A 17,014-nucleotide genomic window follows, 5' to 3' on the forward strand; every position below is an offset into this window, starting at 1 on the left:
AAAGAATAAAAAATAAAGAGAGAGTGTACTGGTTTTATGAGACCAAGTGGTGTAAGACATGGTGACACAAGCTGGAGTGATCCTATACGGGGAAGGGAATTAGGGCGCAAACTATGATCAGACAAGGTTGGCCAGACCTTGGCCAGACCGAGCCCAGCCCGAAGCCACATTTGCCTGCTCCCTTCTCATCCGGCAGCCCCGGGAACCTTTCTTTTATGCCAGTGGCGCCTGGGCCCCGCAGCCAATCAGCGGGCGCGGCCTTTCTCTCGTCCTCCATACGACGCGGAACTTTCACCGTAGCTCCGCCCCCTTTTCGGGAAGAAAGGCGCATGCGCAGCGCGCTTCCCTGGGCGTTCCGGATGGCTGTTTTCCACTTCTTAGCTTGTGGCTGGGGCGACGACGACGACGGCAGATTGGGGGTGGGCACGGCGGGAAAGCTTCCGCGGCGCGAGTCGGCGCCGTTACGGGCAGCGGGAGCCGAGTGGGCGTGCGAGGTCTCGGGTGGAGTAGCTTCCCCGTGTCTCCGCCTCCACGACCCCAACCTCGGCTCGGAGCGGGGGTGGGCTCCTCGCCCCCTCCCTGCCCGCCCGGGCTCCACCGTGGCCCAGGTCCAAGTTGAAGGGCGGCAATCGAAGGAGCCGGGCCTAAGTTAGGGGAGGCGTGTGCGGGGCAGCCAGCCTCGCCCTCCCAGCATGGAGTGGACTCTGTGGTTCTGGCTTGGGGGAGCTGGTGAGTTGGAGGAAGGCTGCCTTGGGGACGTGAACCCTGCCTGCCTTGGAGGCCACGGGGTTTGCCAGCAGGGGAGGCAGTGAGTGTATGGTGGTGGGGAAAGGCAGCAGCCCCGTGCCGCAGGCGAGAGTACAAGTCCTAGCCATGGCCACTTAACTGGCAGTGGGACCTTAGTGAGATTGCCCTTGTGGCGGGGGGCCTCTCAGTGAGGAAGCTGGATAAATGATGTCTAAGATTCCTTCCTGGTCTGACGTTCTGTGATTCCATAGGAATCCCATAGGAGACTGGTCCCAGTAGGGAGCATGGGGGTATAGTGCTAACTTTTGAAGGTATACTTTGTGGCTTCACTCCCCTCCGTCAGATGTTCTAAAAGCACACTTGGGAAGGAGGTGTAGGGGCTCCCTGGTATTGAATCACTGCTTTACACATGGTGAGTTTCCTTTCCTGATCCAGCCACCTTCCACATTTCCATGGACCCTTCTCCAGTGCTGGTCTCTCTAGGGTCAGATGTGCTCCTGCAATGCATTTTCCCTGCAGTGGGTAAGGACATGCCAACTCCCACTGTGTCCTGGCACCATGGCCAGTGGCGTCTGGCAGAATATGATGGGATCTTGGTGACCCAGCGTCCAGGCACAGAGCTACCAGAAAGTGCAGAGGGCCTTCGGAAGGGCAATGCTTCCCTTCTGCTCCATCGTGTGGCTATGGCAGATCTGGGCTCTTACTACTGTACTGTGACAGTTGGGAAACAGCAGGCAGAAGCTGGAGTCCTTCTGGAGATTTCAGGTAAGGGTACCACATACTTATAGAGGTATTGTGGTTCAGTTGAGAGTACTGGGTTTGGAGTTAGAAGACCTGGGTTTAAATCCTGGATCCCGGCTTCTTGATAACCCTGTGACCTTGGGCCTCAGTTTATGTATGTGGTATGTGATAGAGTGCTGGACTTGGAGCCGGGAAGACTTAGGTTCAAATCCACTATTACTAGCTGAGTGCCACTGGGCAAGTCACTTAACCTCTCTAAGCCTGTTTTCTTATCTGTCAAATGAGGGTGTTGGCCTCAGGTCTTTTCCAGCTCTAAATCCATGACATCTTATGATAATCGTTCTAGGTAGAGGCTGGTTACCCTAGGAATAATAAAACACAGCCAAATATCAGCTGATTCTCTCTTTTGGGAGTTGTTAGACGTATTTATCCCATTTCTTGTGAGGCTACAGAGAAAGCCTGCCTTTTCTACTTATTTCCATGGTATTTGTGTAGTGTAGGGGAAAGAAGACTTGACGGGGAATTAGAAGGCCTAGATTCTAGTCTGAGTGCTGCCACCACTGTTGCTGTGGCTAGAGCAAGTCTAAAATGTTGAGTCCACAGTTCCCTCTTATATAAAACAAATGGGAACAATGTCTGCCATAACTGCCTTACCGAAATGTGTGGGCAAAGTGAGATAATATATGTGATCCTACTTTGTAAACTATAAAGCTCTAGGCAGATGTACCATTCATTATGCTATAGGTGGCCAAATATGTTTTTTTCTGCCAACTTGTGAACCCAAAGCCAAATGGCAACTGTTAACCTAGTGCCAAGAAGCAGTTGGTGTCTTAACAAAAACTAGACACTGTCATCTTTCTATAACTCTGATCCTTGTGCAAAGTGAATTTTCATCCTTTCTATTCTCTAAGCAGAACTCCTGGATCCTTCTGTCCTGAAGGTACTAACTGGGACAGTCATTATGAGAGAGAGGAGGTCCCCAGACCTGAGTTGCTCTAAATACCCTTTCCATTTAGGGACTCTTCAGGTAGTTGGGAAGGATTCCAAAGTTTGGTCTCCTTATTCTGCCCATATGAAACTCTGGTGGGCAGATTCTTCTACTGTTCATGTCATCCCAACTCACAAGAAACTGATTGGTATTAGAAAGCCAGTGGTTTACAATGTGTAAACTTCCCATCTGTTTTTTTCTGCTCTTGAGCTGCCAAGCACTGCTGGGAAAAAAACCATGAACCCAAAGTTCATTTCATCCCTAATAAATTATTGCTTCTTAACAATCATCTGGGACCCTTGCTTCTACTTGGCAATCTTTTTATTCATCTCTCATCACAGTCCCTATCCCATTCCCTATGGTATCTGTTCTAATTCCTCTCTTTGCTCAATCTCCCATTGTCAGCCCCATCATTAGACCTCATCTCTTACTTTACTGAGATTTTTTTAAAATTGGAACTCTTACTGCTACTTCCAGTGTCCCTCAAAACTTTTATGGGGGAAGAGGTATTATTTAGCTCTACAAATGTTAGACATCTATTATGAGCAAAACACTATGATTGGACCTGGGATTAAAAACCAAAAAAGGGAAGCAGTTCTTGCAAGTAGGGTGGGATGTAGAGGGGTGGGTGTGAGTGTGATATGTTGATATTTACACAGATAAGTATAATAATACAAAGTACGTAATGGGGATAGAGGGGAAAACTAGACAAAGTGCTCTATGAATTACTTGGGGATTGAAACTTTTAGCTAAAAGATGAAACAAGGTTTTTATAACAAAAAAAAGGCACCTGAACTATTCTTAAATCTTTGAAGGAAGATGAGAATTCTGAAAGGCCTTAATGAGCATTCATTCCAGTCACAGGGAACAACTTGTGCAATAAATGCACAAGATAGATTGGAGTCTAGATTGTAGAGGGGCTTTAAAGCCAGGTTGAGGAATTTGTATTTTATCTTAGAGGTTAAATAGGGAGCCTACTCAAGGTTACCAAGCAAGGGAGTGACATATTCTGAGCTGTGCCTTAGGAAAATTATTTTTGCAGTGGGAAGAATGAATTTAAGAAGGGAAAGACTGGAAGCAGAATGACCAATTATAGTAACTCAAAGGAGAGTGGATGAGGAATTGGACTCTTGCAGTGGCAAGGTAAATTGTGAGAATCAATCAGTCAATAAACATAAAGTACCTGCTGTGTGCTATTCATTGTGCTAAGTTATGGGGATACAAAAAGAGGCAAAAGAGCATCCCTGCCCCCAAGGAGCTTACACTCTAATTGGGGAGACAACAAGCAAACAGATTTATACAGAGTAACCTATATACGGGATAAATAGGAAATAATTAACAGTGGAAAGGCACTGGAATTAGGAGGGATTGGGGAAGGCTTCCTGTAGAAGATGGAATTTTAGTTGATACTTAAAGGAAGCCAGGGAGGTTGGTAGGAGAGCATTCTAGTAATGGGAGACAGCCAGAGTGATGGAGTGTCTTGTGTGTGGAACAGCCAGGAAGCCAGTGTCACTGGGTCAAGGAATATATGTCAGGGAGTAAGGCGTAAGAAGACTGGGGGAAGGGAGGGGCAGAGAAGAAAGAATGGGCTGGGTTCTGAAGGGGTTTGAATGCCAAATAGAGCATTTTGTATTTGATCCTGAAAGCAATAGGGAGCCATTGGAGTTTATTGAGTAGGGGTTGATGATATAGCAGTTTCTGGAACACCACTTTAGTGGCTGAATGCAGGATGGAGCGAGAGAGAGACATGAGGCAGGGACTCACCAGCCGCCTGTCTGGGTGTGCAGTGTTGAGGCCTGAGTTTGAGTGGTGGTGATATTAGAGGAGAGAAGGGGGTGTATTTGAGAAATGTTGTAAAAGTGAAATCAACAGGCCTTGGCAACTGCTTGTGGATATAGGGAATGAGAGATCGTGAGAAATCCAGGATCGACTCCTAGGACTGAGGGATTGGAAGGGTGGTGTTGCCCTCTTATAGTAATAGGGAAAGCAGGGCAGGGAGAGTGGGAGGCCTTAGGGGGATAGATAATGAATTTTGCTTTGCACATAGTGAGTTTAAGATGCCTACTCAACATTTGGTTTGAGATGTCTAAAAGAGATTTGGAGATGCAAGATTGGAATCAACAGAGAAGTTAGGGTGGTAAAGGTAGATTTAAGAATCATCAGCATAAAGATGGTCATTAAATCCATTGGAGCTGATGAGGGAGAGATAGGAAAGATGGGGGAGGAAGAGTCAGTAGTCCCTGGTGACTGATGGGTGATCAGGGTAAGGGAGAGGACAGAGTCAAAAATGCTTCAGGTTTTTAAATCTGAGTGGCTTGAGAAGATGGTGCTGTCAACAGAAATGAAGGTGTTTGGAGAAGGGGGTAGATCTTTTTTTTTCAAATATCAATTTATTTACTTTTAGTTTTTAACATTCACTTCCATAAGATTTTGAGTTCCCAATTTTCTCCCTCTCTCTCCCACCTCAAGACAACATGCAATCTGATATAAGGTCTACATATACATTCATATTAAACATTTTCCCATTAGTCATGTTGTAAAGAAGAATTAGAACCAATGGGAGCAACCATGGGAAAGAAAAAACAAAAAAAGAGAGAACAAATAGTATATTTCAATCTGCATTCAGACTCCATAGTTCTTTTTCTGGATGTGGATAGCATTTTCCATCATGAGTCTTTTGGAGTTGTCATAGATCCTTGCATTACTAAGAAGAGGTAAGTCTATCAAAGTTACTCATAGCACAATATTGCTGTTTCTGTGTACAGTGTTTTCCTGGTTTTGTTTATTTCACTCAGCATCAGTTCATGTAAGTCTTTCCAGGTTTTTCTGAAGTCTTCCAAGAAGGGGTAGCTCTAGGGAAGATTATCATGATGAGGTCTGCTTTGGACATGTTGAGTTTAAGGTGCTGATAGTTCATCCAGGTGAAGATATGGGTCTTTCTGGAATTCAAGACAGATCTGGGGTATTATTTGGAGTGGGGTGATAATTGGATCCATTGAAGCAGATGCCATCACCAAGGGATGGTGTATTGAAAAAGAGGAGAACTTAGGACAGAATCTTGAGGGGTATTTGTGCCTTATGGAGTAGGACTTATTTGCTGAACCAACAAAAGACAGTCACACAGATAGAAGAACAGGAGAGAACAGTGTCATTCATAGAGACCAAAGGAGAGGAGAGCATCCAAGATGAGGAACTGGTCAGCAGTGTCAAAAACTGCAGAACAGTCAAGGAAGATGGGGAATGACAGAATGCTGTAAGATTTCACTAGAGGTCATTGGTTGACTACAATAATATAAATGGAAATAACGACAACAAAAAATCTCCAGTGAGTGTAATGGTCATGACTAAAATGCTTGGCCCTGAGAAAGAGTCGAAAAAAGCTACCTGCCCATCTTTGCAGAGGAGAGAAAAAATGACTGTAGAATATTGCATAGATTGTCAGATTTGGTTAATGTGTGGATATGTTGGTTTTTACTGAACTGATTTTTTTTTCTTTGTTGCATGGGATGGACCCCTGGTAGGAGAGAAATATATCAATTTTTTTTTAAACTGTTAAGAGAAAACTTTGAGAAAGTCTTGAGGATAATGATGGAGTCAGGAGTCAGATCATGGGAGTTAAAGAGTGAGCCACATGAGGAAAGGCTGAGTAATAATGAAGAACTGGTCACAGGGAAAATGGATTTTCACCTCAGCAAATCTAGAGATTGGGAAGCAAGAGGTGGGATGGTGAGGGGTTTCTCAGTACAAAGGAAAAACCAGAGTGAGATAAATGGATTTGAGAATAAAGGAGGGGATAAAGAGACTAGTGGTATTGATGGGGATACAGAGCAGGTTTAGGAGAAGTAAAAGAAGTGGAAGGACACTATTTCAGTTCCAAGAAGAGGAATTTCAGAGTTCAGAATTATGGGAGAATAGTTATATGTGATATTGAAGTCTAAAGTAGGAGCATGCCTTAGATAGCGAAGAAAGAGAAGATGCAGAAGATGTGGGAAGTTGAAGAGATTGATGACATTGGTGGTCATTGTAAATATTAAAGTCACCAAAAATGAGACAGCCAGATGCTTAGGTAGAGAGGGAAAACTGTAAGCCATTGAGAAAGAAGGAAAGATGCCTAGATCAGTAGTGGTAACAACAAGGATTTAGAGGAGTGCTCTAGTTGGACAGAGTTAACTCCAAAGGAAGCTGGGTTGCTGAATGATGGTGGAGAGTCTGGAAGTATTAGTGGGGAACAAGCAATAAGTCAGTTCTTTCTGCTATCTCCCTATGTCAGAGAATAGTCAGTACAGTAGAGGGTGGTCTTCAGTTGAAAACACCAGAATATGGTAAAAGTGTGAGTGGGCAAGATCCTGGATGAAGGAGAATTTTCTAGGGTTGTATTAGGGGGCTGATTCTTACCTCTTTGGAGAATGGAAGTAGAATATGGGTGTAAAAGGACTTGTTTTCAGACAGCCAATGAGTTGATTTGTTTTGCTGCGAAAGTTTGAAGAGGTGGATGGAAGGGCATTGGAAAATGACAGTGACATCCTAAAAACATCAATAAAACATAAAAGGGGGCAGGGGATGAGAGAGCAGTGGTTCTGGATAAAATGATGGAACTGGAGATCATATAGTAAGTGGGTACTGATGAGGATGTGGTTGTAAAGAAGAGTTTTTTAGCCTGAGCAAATCAGAGCAAGACATAGGAATTTGCTAGCGATGGTCAGGGGAAATGACCAAGTATGGAGAAACTTGTGTATTAAATCAGCCCTAAGGTTCTAATTAGAATTTTGATGTGAAGGTATCTCTGCTAATGGTATATTCCAAGTAGAACTTCGAGTTGCTTGCACCATACTGGATAGCCATTAGTAATGGTGGCACTGAAGGTCTTTTGGTGAAGAAAAGCTCTAATTCCAGGCAACAAACAGCAGGAGTGGTTACTTCAAGGCTGCTCATGATGACTACCTGCCTGGGTTTGATGAAAGGAGCGGTCTAAATAGGCCCAAACAGCTCCAGTCAACTCACTGCAATTTTCCTTTGCTGAACGTTCCCCCATGCCCCCACATAACCAGAGTAGGGGAAGATGGTAATGGCAGCCAGGAAGGCCATGGAATTTCATCTCTTCTAATGCTGCTTCTGTTCTGCCACATATCACTTCTGCTTAACAACCTTCAGTGGTTCCCTAGTGCCCAAAGAGTAAAGTTCAAACTCACATGTGGCATTCAAGACTTTCCATAATCTGGTGTTTCTTTGTCTTTCTAACCTTGTCTGATATTACTTCCCTCCATGTACTCTTCACTAGCTCCCCGAATATATACCCTCTGCTTTTCTACCTCTGTGCATTTCTTACTCTGTTCCCTTTAACTGGAGTGTCTTCTCCCTCCTAAAGCCTAACTTGGTTGCCACCTTCTCCAGGAAGCTTTTCCTGATCTCCCTTGTCTATAACAAACTTTCCCTTTGGACCTTACTTGGTGCTTGATAACATGATTATCATGTAATGTTGTGTATTGGCCCTATGCCTGGCACACTGTAAGTGCTTAATAAATGCTTTATCTATCGTAGTTAACTGTGCTTTTATTTTATCACTCCACCAAACTGTAAACTCCATGAAAGCAGGAACAATGTCCTATCTAAACATTGTATCTACCTCTTCATCTCGTTGTTTTGCATAAGTTAGGTGCTTAATAAGAATTGGATGTCTCTCCTGTGAAAGAAAACAAACCCCTCCCAGCTTCTGCCTGTTGCCCTGCCTTCCTCCCTCTTGCAGCCAAACTCCTGGAAAGAGTTGGCTGCGATGATCACCTGCTGTCTAATACCCATCCTGCAGCTGTTACAGCTTGACTGAAATTGTTCTCTGAGAAGTGGCCGGTGGCCTCTTTTTCTTCATACTTAATGTCTTTGTTCCGGTCTTCAGTCTCCTATAGTCTTTTCTCTGGTATTTGACATTTTGGGATCATTCTTTCCTTCTGGATTTGTTTTGATCTTTTTTCTTTCTTGGCTTTAATGATGCCACACTTCCCTGGTTCTCCTACTTTTCTGACCAGTCTTCCTATCTTTCACTTATTCCTATTCTTTCCTCCTACCCATTTAATAAAGGCTTTTCCCAAGATTGTCCCTGGCCCTCTTCTATCCCAAAGTAATTTCATCCAATATACCATTTTAACTGGCACATTGTAAGGGGTTGGGAGATGACACCAAAATCTACATCTGTCTTTTAGATGCTAGGACCTCAAGCTCAACATAGCTAAAAACACACTTATTATCTTACCTATAAAATTTGTTTCTCCTGACTTCCCTAGTCTATTGATGACACTCATCCTCTGCAATTAATCATTCACCAAATCCTATAGACTTTATCTTGGAAATGGTTTTCCTATCTGTTCCCACCACCTGTTTTTCATTTTTTTTTTTATTGCTACCCTCTTACTCTAGGCCCTTAGCATTTCTCTTCTAGACTTACAAAAGCCTCCTAACCCCCTTGGTCTCCCTTCAGTCCATCCTCCACACCACATCCATTGTGGTCTGGTCCTGATGTGGTGTCTGTCATTCCATTTCACTGGTTCCCTTTGGCCTGTTTCAGTTGGCAGCAAAATCTCAGTTCTTTAGACTAGTACTCAAATCTTCCAAAGTATGGCTTCAGGCTCCCTTTTCCTTCCGAACAAAGGTGGTCTACTTATCACTGCCAACATAAATTGTGTCCTGTAACTTTGTTGCTTTTGCTTATTCCTTCCCTTCTTTTAATCTTTCATTGAAAACTTATTTGTTCTTCAAAGGCCAGCTCAACATTTTATTTACCGTATCTTTGTGTCTTTTCTAGCACATAGCGCAGGGTTTTGCCCCATACTAGGTACTTACTAAATAAAGGAAGGCAGAAAGAAAGATTTCTTTTTGGGGGAAAATAAATTAAGATAATGAGGTTGTTTGGTGAGTAGGATCATAGACTTAGAGCTAGAAAGGATTTTGGAAGTTGTAGAGTCTTCAAGCCTCATTTACCTGAGAAAGAAATGGAAACCTAGAGCAGCTAAGTGACGAGTCCATAGTCCCACAGGAAGTAAAGTCAGGAACGAAGTCTGGGTATTTGAACCTACACTTTTAACTCTCTAGGCAGTGCTTTTTTCACAGTGCTGTGTTGTAGTAGTGAGAACCCTCTGCTTTAGATAAACATTGTCCTTAGGAGCTAGGCAGGGTCACAGAGGAGACAGGTCTGTTCTGTCAGCTGCCCTCACAGTGTTTGTAGACCTCTCTACTTTGTCCTAAATACATTGTCCACATTTCCCCTTTTCTCATGCTCTTAGCTGTCCTTTCAGTACTTCTGATGATATAAAATCAGAAGGCCCTATAATAACTTGGCCCTGGTGAATTTAATCGAAGAAAAATTGGTATATAATGAAAGTTTATCTTATGATGTGATTTTCAAAGCACATTCACAAATATTATCTTATTTGATGCTAGCAACAACCCTGTGAGGTAGAGTTGTCTTTCATTTGATGAGGAAACTGAGACTCAGGGTAAATAACTTAGCCTTGCTATCACTGCCAATCAATGGTACACCCAGGCAGAAAACATATATTGATTCCTAGTCTAACTTTCCTTCTATATTTTGATTTTGTCCCTCAGACTGTCAGCTAGGAAGCTTGTCTACCATCTGTGGTGTCTGCTTTGGAGGTGTAAGATTGGGCCTCTGAGCTGATTCTGATTTTCCTCTCTTTCTCCCTCTCTTCTATGTCTTTGGATCTCTGTTTCCCCTCCTCCTGCCTTTCTGTTACTTTTTCATCCTTGGATCTGTTTTTTCTCTCTCCCTGTCCCTTCCTATCTCATTCTTACCTTTTTCCTTCAGGTTCCGACCTGCAGATCTACACAGAGCCCTCCTCTTCGGTGACTATGGGTTCTTCAGCACTGCTCAAATGTCGCTTCAGCATAGGGGATGTGATTCAATTGAGTTCACTCACAATACGTTGGTATGCCCCAGGGGGACAAATTGTAGCCCAATTTCCACCAAAGGAGGAGGAGGAGGAAGATGTGGGTAAAGGGTCTGGGGGGCTAACAACCTTAGGCTCTTTTTCTGAGGCAGAGCTGCTTTTGGGCAATGCCTCCCTGACAATACTCAGAGCACAGCCTAAGGATGCAGGACTCTACAGCTGCAGTGTGGGATATGGAGGTGAGGAACGGCACAGTGAGAGCCTCTTCAGTGTCACTGGTGAGGAAGGGTAATCCCCTTAATCCTAAGCCCTTTGCTCTCAGTTTTGTTGGTCCTTGATAGTTCTGAATTTTAACCATGCAGATCCATTTGTTCTACCTACCTTGGGCCAACACCTTTCGAAAATTATTTCTTGTGAGCTCTGGTTTCCTGAAGCTACCTGGGACAGGCATCCCTCATCTGTGTTTGTAAATACGTCTAGTATCCTGTAGACACTGCCCATAAGTCTGCCCCTCTAATGTGTGCAGATTTTTCTTAATCATTCTGGTGGCCCTTGTTTTGCAACAAAAAACCCGTTTATGCCTTCATTCAACTTCCTACCTCTAGTGTTTGAGATTCTAGGTCTCAGGCCGAGTCAATTAAAATATTAATATTAGTATTTCTCACTCTTTCCTTACATGGCTCTAGCTGCCCCCCACATCTCCTTGCTTCCAGTCCAAGTCTCTCTAGGAGAGAAGACCACCTTGCTGTGCCAGATCAAAGGTTTCTACCCTGCAGGGGGCCTTCAGGCCTGGTGGCTACGGAATGGGCAGAAGCTACCAGAGGCCATCCCTATGGGATCCCCCACACAAAACCCTGATGGCACATTTGATTTGGAGCTGATCTTAAATTTGACCCTGGAGTCCCATGACCTAGAAGCCAACTTTACCTGTCATGTGACTCACCCTGCTCTGGAACATCCCCTGCAACAGATATTAGAGATGGAGGTCAAAGAAGGTGAGGGAATTACAGGGACTGTATGAAGCAAGAGGGCAGAAAGTCATTACTGGGAAAATATATGAGAAGCAACTTGGGAGGCCATATGGTGTGGTAGGGAAGCACTGGAGTCAGAGTTAATCCTGTTTGTGCTACTTGCTCTCTTACTTTGGGAAATCCAATGTGGATGAACTTAACTCCTTTGAACCTCAGTTTCTTAACTGTAAAATGAGGAGGTTGGGCTAAATGATCTCTTAGGTCCCTTCCAACTCTTAAGTCATATGATGTGATGACACTACAAACTGAGGATTCTCAAATGTTTGGGGAGGGATATTTGATTAAGTGTAGAGACAAATGAAGGGCATCTAGGGTCACTAGTAGGGGAATGGAACGTGACTAGGATGATAGAAAGATGAGGTGGGAGAATATATAGGAAGAAGTGAATGCACTTTGGGGGAAATATGATTGTAGAGGGATAAAACAGGAAGGGGGGCATATGGAAAGTAAAAGGAGAGGGTGGGATCCAAATCCCTTAGATGTTGGGGAGATGAAAAGAGTTCCTGGAAGGGAGGGAGTTATGGGCAAACCATTATGGAATCTCTGGTCACTGTGAATGATGAAAGGAAAAGAATGGAAGAAGAGCCTAGAGGTGAAGGAAATATATATAAATAAAATCTAAAGTCAAGGAGAGCTGGGTTGTGAGAAGGTATGAAGCTCACATCTTTCAGGGATTTGAAGGGCAGAAAGGCAGAGGTATGGGAAAGTCTGTATTCTTAGGATTGATCTATGGGAAAATTAAAGGGAGATAGAGCCTGTATGGGGGAGCAAGAGGTAACAAAACTGACTCTTATCTCTCCCTTTCTTCTTCTTTCATTTAGAAAAGTGGTGGGAAGATGTTCAGAGCAACACTAGGCCATCACTTAGCAGCATCCTGATCACCACCTTGGGTATTACTGTTCTAGGTTTTGCCATCATCTACAGCTTGAGGAGGAACAGAGGTAACTGGGGAGCAAGGAGGATGGGGAATCAAGAAGGATAAGAAGGGGGATAGGAGGAATGAAACAGGGAGAATTGAATATCCTGGAAAGGATGGGAAAGGGAAGAAGATGGGGGTAAAAAAGGACAAGGCAATCCTGGAATTTTTGGAAGTTATAAGAAGAGGAAAATGGGGAGCTCTTTCCTCTGTAGAGAGAAATTTCCCCATTTGAGCATCCTTACGTATTGCCCAGGCCTAGTGGAAGAAGAGCAGGAGCAGGGAGAGTTCCGGACAGCGGCAGATGGAGAGGACAGGAAGCAACCTCAAGAAAAATCTGACTTCCAGTCCCCTGGAAGAAACTGGGAGGTGGAAAAATTGTTACCAAGGGAGCATACTGAGTCTGAGGAAGAGATCCTTCAGGGAAACAGAAAAGCTGGATTCCTACAAGGCTATAGAAAGACTGTGGGGGTGATGGAAGTGAGGTATGCCAGGATAGAGAGAGAAATCACGGTAGAATGTAGAAAGACTGAGGATAAGATCCTTGTATTAGAGGGTGGTAGGGAGGGCCAGGTCCTGGTGGAGACAGGTGAAAGTAAGGAACAGAACCTAGAAGGATATGGAGAGAGTGAGAGACAGGTTCTGGAAGAAGTTGAAGTGTCTACTGAGACACAATTTCAGGAGGCAGATGCAATAAGAACTGAAGGACAGATCGTGAAAGGTAATGGAGAGACAGAGGATCACAAGAGAGATAAAGAAGCCACTGGAGGACAGACCCAGGGAGGGGATGCTGAAGGACAGACTCGGGGAGGGGATGCTGAAGGACAGACCCAGGGAGGGGATGCTGAAGGACAGACCCAGGGAGGGGATGCTGAAGGACAGACCCAGGGAGGGGATGCTGAAGGACAGACCCAGGGAGGGGATGCTGAAGGACAGACTCGGGGAAGGGATGCTGAAGGACAGACCCAGGGAGGGGATGCTGAAGGACAGACCCGGGGAGGGGATGCTGAAGGACAGACCCAGGGAGGGGATGCTGAAGGACAGACCCAGGGAGGGGATGCTGAAGGACAGACCCAGGGAGGGGATGCTAAAGCACAAGTCCATAGAGGGGATGAAGAGGCCACTGAAGGACATGTCTCTAAAGAAGTTGGGGGAAATGAAATAAGACCCATAGGAGGGGAGGGAGAAGCCATGGAGCAAATCCCAAGTGGATATGAAGGGATAGAGGGATGGGCCTCAAGTGGAAAGATAGATACCCAGCCACTGAGGACAAATGAGGATGTTTCAGAACAGTCCCCAGGGGCAGTTGGAGACATAGGTTCTTCCCCAAGACGAAGACATCATCTAGCCCCAGCGACAGATGGAGAGGTCGGGGGTGGGGGTGGGGGGCAGAAAGTAAGCAGGCAGAAATAGTCAAGGGAAGAATATGAAGAAAAGTTCAGCCCCTGTGCCTCCTGACTTTGTGACCATAAGTTCCAGATAAATTGATCTGAATGGCTGTCTTTCATCTCTTAAGGTTTTGGTGATATTAACAGAGCAGCTTATTTGGGAGTAGAGGTAGCATGGGGGAGACATGTCAGTTTGGGTTTTAGAACAGAATGGGTAGAATTCCTGATAGTGTGCTCTCACTCTTAACACTTCCTGGAGGAAGAAAAAAAATGAGAGAACATGTTGTAAAGGATTCACCCAGTGGAGCCAGTAGGGCAGGGAAGCCAGTGCATCCTTTGAGAAAGGGGTGGAAGGCTATGCAAAAAAAAAAAGTAAGTTGGAATTGAAATTATAGAACCCTGGCACATAGGTTGCAGGGAAAGGTATCATGGAGAAAAGTTAAAATACTTTTCAAGTGACTTTATGTAGCCGGCCAGAGATTGAGGGATTTGGGGACTGAATTTAATTATTGAAAGATAACCTTAGGAAGTGTCCCCAGTTTGTGGTAATTCAGTACACAGTAATTAACACTTAAGTTTTTGACCCTGGCCACTCTTATTTATATCACCTGATGTTAAGGAGATGGTTCCATTACTTTACATGAATTTGAGGTTCATTCTAGCACTCACCTGCCTAATTGCTTCAGATACACGTTTATAACTTGGTATGAGTGGTGGGGTTTTGCCAAACAATCTGTCCCATATGTCATTTCCACAAGTTTAAAACTGTTCACCTGATTTATCCATGGGTGCTCAGTAAGTATAATGAGAGTGATTTACCTCACCATCTTTCCTGGGGCTCTGTCTGATGTTCCATTCATGCCGTTCATGAAATGCACATTCAAGAAATGTTTGTTGACTAGAATGAAGTATGAGTGGAGAAGAACCAGCTTAGAGGCCATACTTTCCTAACAGGTGAGTGGAAAGGGACTTCAGAGGCCATACCCCAACAACTTGTCTTACAGATTGTCATCCAGTATTTGTGTGATGACATCAAAAGAGGAAGAGTCCACTACCTCCTGAGGCAGACAGATCATTTCACAAGCTCTCATGAGCTTGTCAGGAAAGTTTTCTTACATCAGGTATAAATCTGCTTCTGCACCTTCCTTCCACTGCTTTTAGTACTGTCCAGTCCTTGCATATGATCCCCATCCCATCGGGGTACTTCAGAACAGGTCATGTCCACCTGTCTTCTCATGATTGGCTCTTTCAGCCAGTCTGCATAGCATGATCTTAAGATGAATGTCCAGACATGAACACAATACTCCAGATGTCCTGCCCCTGCCTATTCCTGGGTACTCAGCCTCTCACTACACCTTCAGAGATCATTAGATTTTTGTTTGTTTGCCATATCCCACTGTTGATCCATATTGAGCTTGCAATTTACTAAAGCACCTAGATCTTTTTCAGAACAATTGCTGTCTAGCTCTGCTTTCTCTGTTTTGCAGTTGATATTTTTAACCCAAGTATGAAGCTTTATATTTATCCCTGTTAAATTTCATATGACCTTTTTTGCATTGTAGACCCAGACCCCATTGGCATTCTGGTGAATCCTATGTATTGACCCCTCAGAATAATGTTTTTAAATGCGTAAAACAAAACACATAAGATTACAAAGGAAACCAATTAAAGTACATTTATTAAAATTTTTTTAAATTCACAAAACCCAATAGTTAAGAATTACTGTATCATATTTAACCCAGTATTCTAACCTAAGATTTTTTTTTTGGATCTTGAGCCCTAGAAGATGAGCCCACTTTGTCATATACAAATTCAGTAAGCATGCTATCTATTCGTTTATCCAGATCATCGATAAAAATATTAAACAGCACAGCTCTGTGGGACACTTGATTAGACCTTTCAAGGTAACACTGAAATATTAATGGCTACTCTTTGGGTGTAGTTATTCAACTAGTCCTGAATCCACCCAGCTAAATATCATCTACTCGTATTTCCTTGCCATGTCTGCAAGAATACCACAGTTTACATTTTCAAATATTTTGCCAAAATCAGGTAAACTACGTGCATGATATACCGCTTATCTTTACAAGTCTAATTATGCCATCAGAAAAATGTTTAATTTAGTATTACTTGTTCTCAACGACACCATGCTGATATTTGTGAATTGTTGTTTTCTAGACATTTACCAACTATTCCTTTGATAATGTTATAGATTTTGCCAGGAATTAAAACATAATTCATTGGCCTCGGTTTTCAGATTTCCACTCTATTCCCTTTGTTCAATGCCTGGATATCTGCCCATCTCCAGTCTTGTAGCACCTCTGCCAGTCACATTGCCTGGTCCTCACTCTCCTCATCTGTATGTGTGTGTGGAGTGGGGGTGAACTTGATGGGTGCTGGTGTGCACCCCATCAAACTTAGATGACCTTTAAAGTGTCTTCCAGTTCTAAACCGATTAACCTAAAATATCTAATTTCAAATTGTTTAGGGAAATCTGAATGGAGATTTGTGACCGAATTGGCGGTTTGCCCTAGGCTCCTAAATGTTTCCAGTTCCCTTATCTCTGGATGTGACTGTTGCCTTCATATGTAACTATCTGGAGAAGACACATTTGTGAATATCTATATTGTTGCCTTCTTTGCTGAGATCACTCTCCCTTCTACCTTTCAAGGTTAGGACACTTAGAAATATATGAGTTGAAGTTGTAAAACACTTTGTAAACCTTAGTTATTACCCCACTACCTTAAACCCTTTGGAAGAAAAATGCTAAAAGCTGTGTACATAAATACTTCTTTGTAAGCAATGGTGACGCTACCATTTTTCACTCTTCTTGATCTTATATGATTATATAAAGATGGGTCCTAAAGACTTTAGAAAGTTAAAATATGAAGGGCTTGGCACAGATCACCTTGTCCAGTGCTCCCCCAACTCCAACCAAGTTATAGTTGTGGTTCCTGTTCGTCCCCTTTCCGCATTGTCTTCATTTCCCTGGTATAGGAGAGTTTAATCTTCCTCCCAAGGTGGGGAGGACAGAGTAATAAAGCATAGGAAACTGGCAGGTTTCCTTTTACCCCCAGAGCTTTGATGACTTGACTGGTGGGTCTTGTTCCATCAGTTGGGAAAGCGTACTTCGAAACAAGTAAGTAGGAAATTGTTCTTATACCACATCCAAACCACTTATTAACCAGTAACTTCAAGACATATTGCCACCCTTTTTTCCATCGGAGCTGCTAATAAAGGAACAAAACTTAAAAATAGTTTTATCTTCTTGAATTTATCCAAGACAACTACTAATGTAGTAGTTAATG

At 43.6% G+C, this 17,014-nt stretch overlaps 1 protein-coding gene across 3 annotated transcripts; it reads left to right on the top strand.

Annotated features, from left to right (window-relative positions):
• The first annotated feature begins 463 nt into the window (after positions 1-463).
• On the top strand, positions 464-16,509 carry LOC118830508 (tyrosine-protein phosphatase non-receptor type substrate 1-like). Of its 3 annotated transcripts, XR_005009083.1 has the most exons (6): positions 464-1,512; positions 10,290-10,649; positions 11,058-11,366; positions 12,224-12,343; positions 12,575-14,827; positions 16,195-16,509. XR_005009083.1 is itself a non-coding variant. In XM_036737329.1 (5 exons), exons 1-5 carry the CDS (start codon positions 1,200-1,202, stop codon positions 13,729-13,731), a joined length of 2,259 nt encoding a protein of 752 aa, XP_036593224.1. In that variant the 5' UTR covers positions 464-1,199; the 3' UTR covers positions 13,732-16,509. The 3 variants fall into 3 exon arrangements, 2 of the variants coding, with proteins under 2 accessions (XP_036593224.1, XP_036593225.1); XM_036737329.1 differs by having other exon boundaries at positions 12,575-16,509; XM_036737330.1 differs by having other exon boundaries at positions 10,290-10,610; positions 12,575-16,509.
• The last annotated feature ends 505 nt before the right edge of the window (positions 16,510-17,014 follow it).

The sequence above is a fragment of the Trichosurus vulpecula genome, chromosome 9 (genome assembly GCF_011100635.1).
Source record: "Trichosurus vulpecula isolate mTriVul1 chromosome 9, mTriVul1.pri, whole genome shotgun sequence".
In the NCBI taxonomy this organism is placed as follows: domain Eukaryota; kingdom Metazoa; phylum Chordata; class Mammalia; order Diprotodontia; family Phalangeridae; genus Trichosurus; species Trichosurus vulpecula.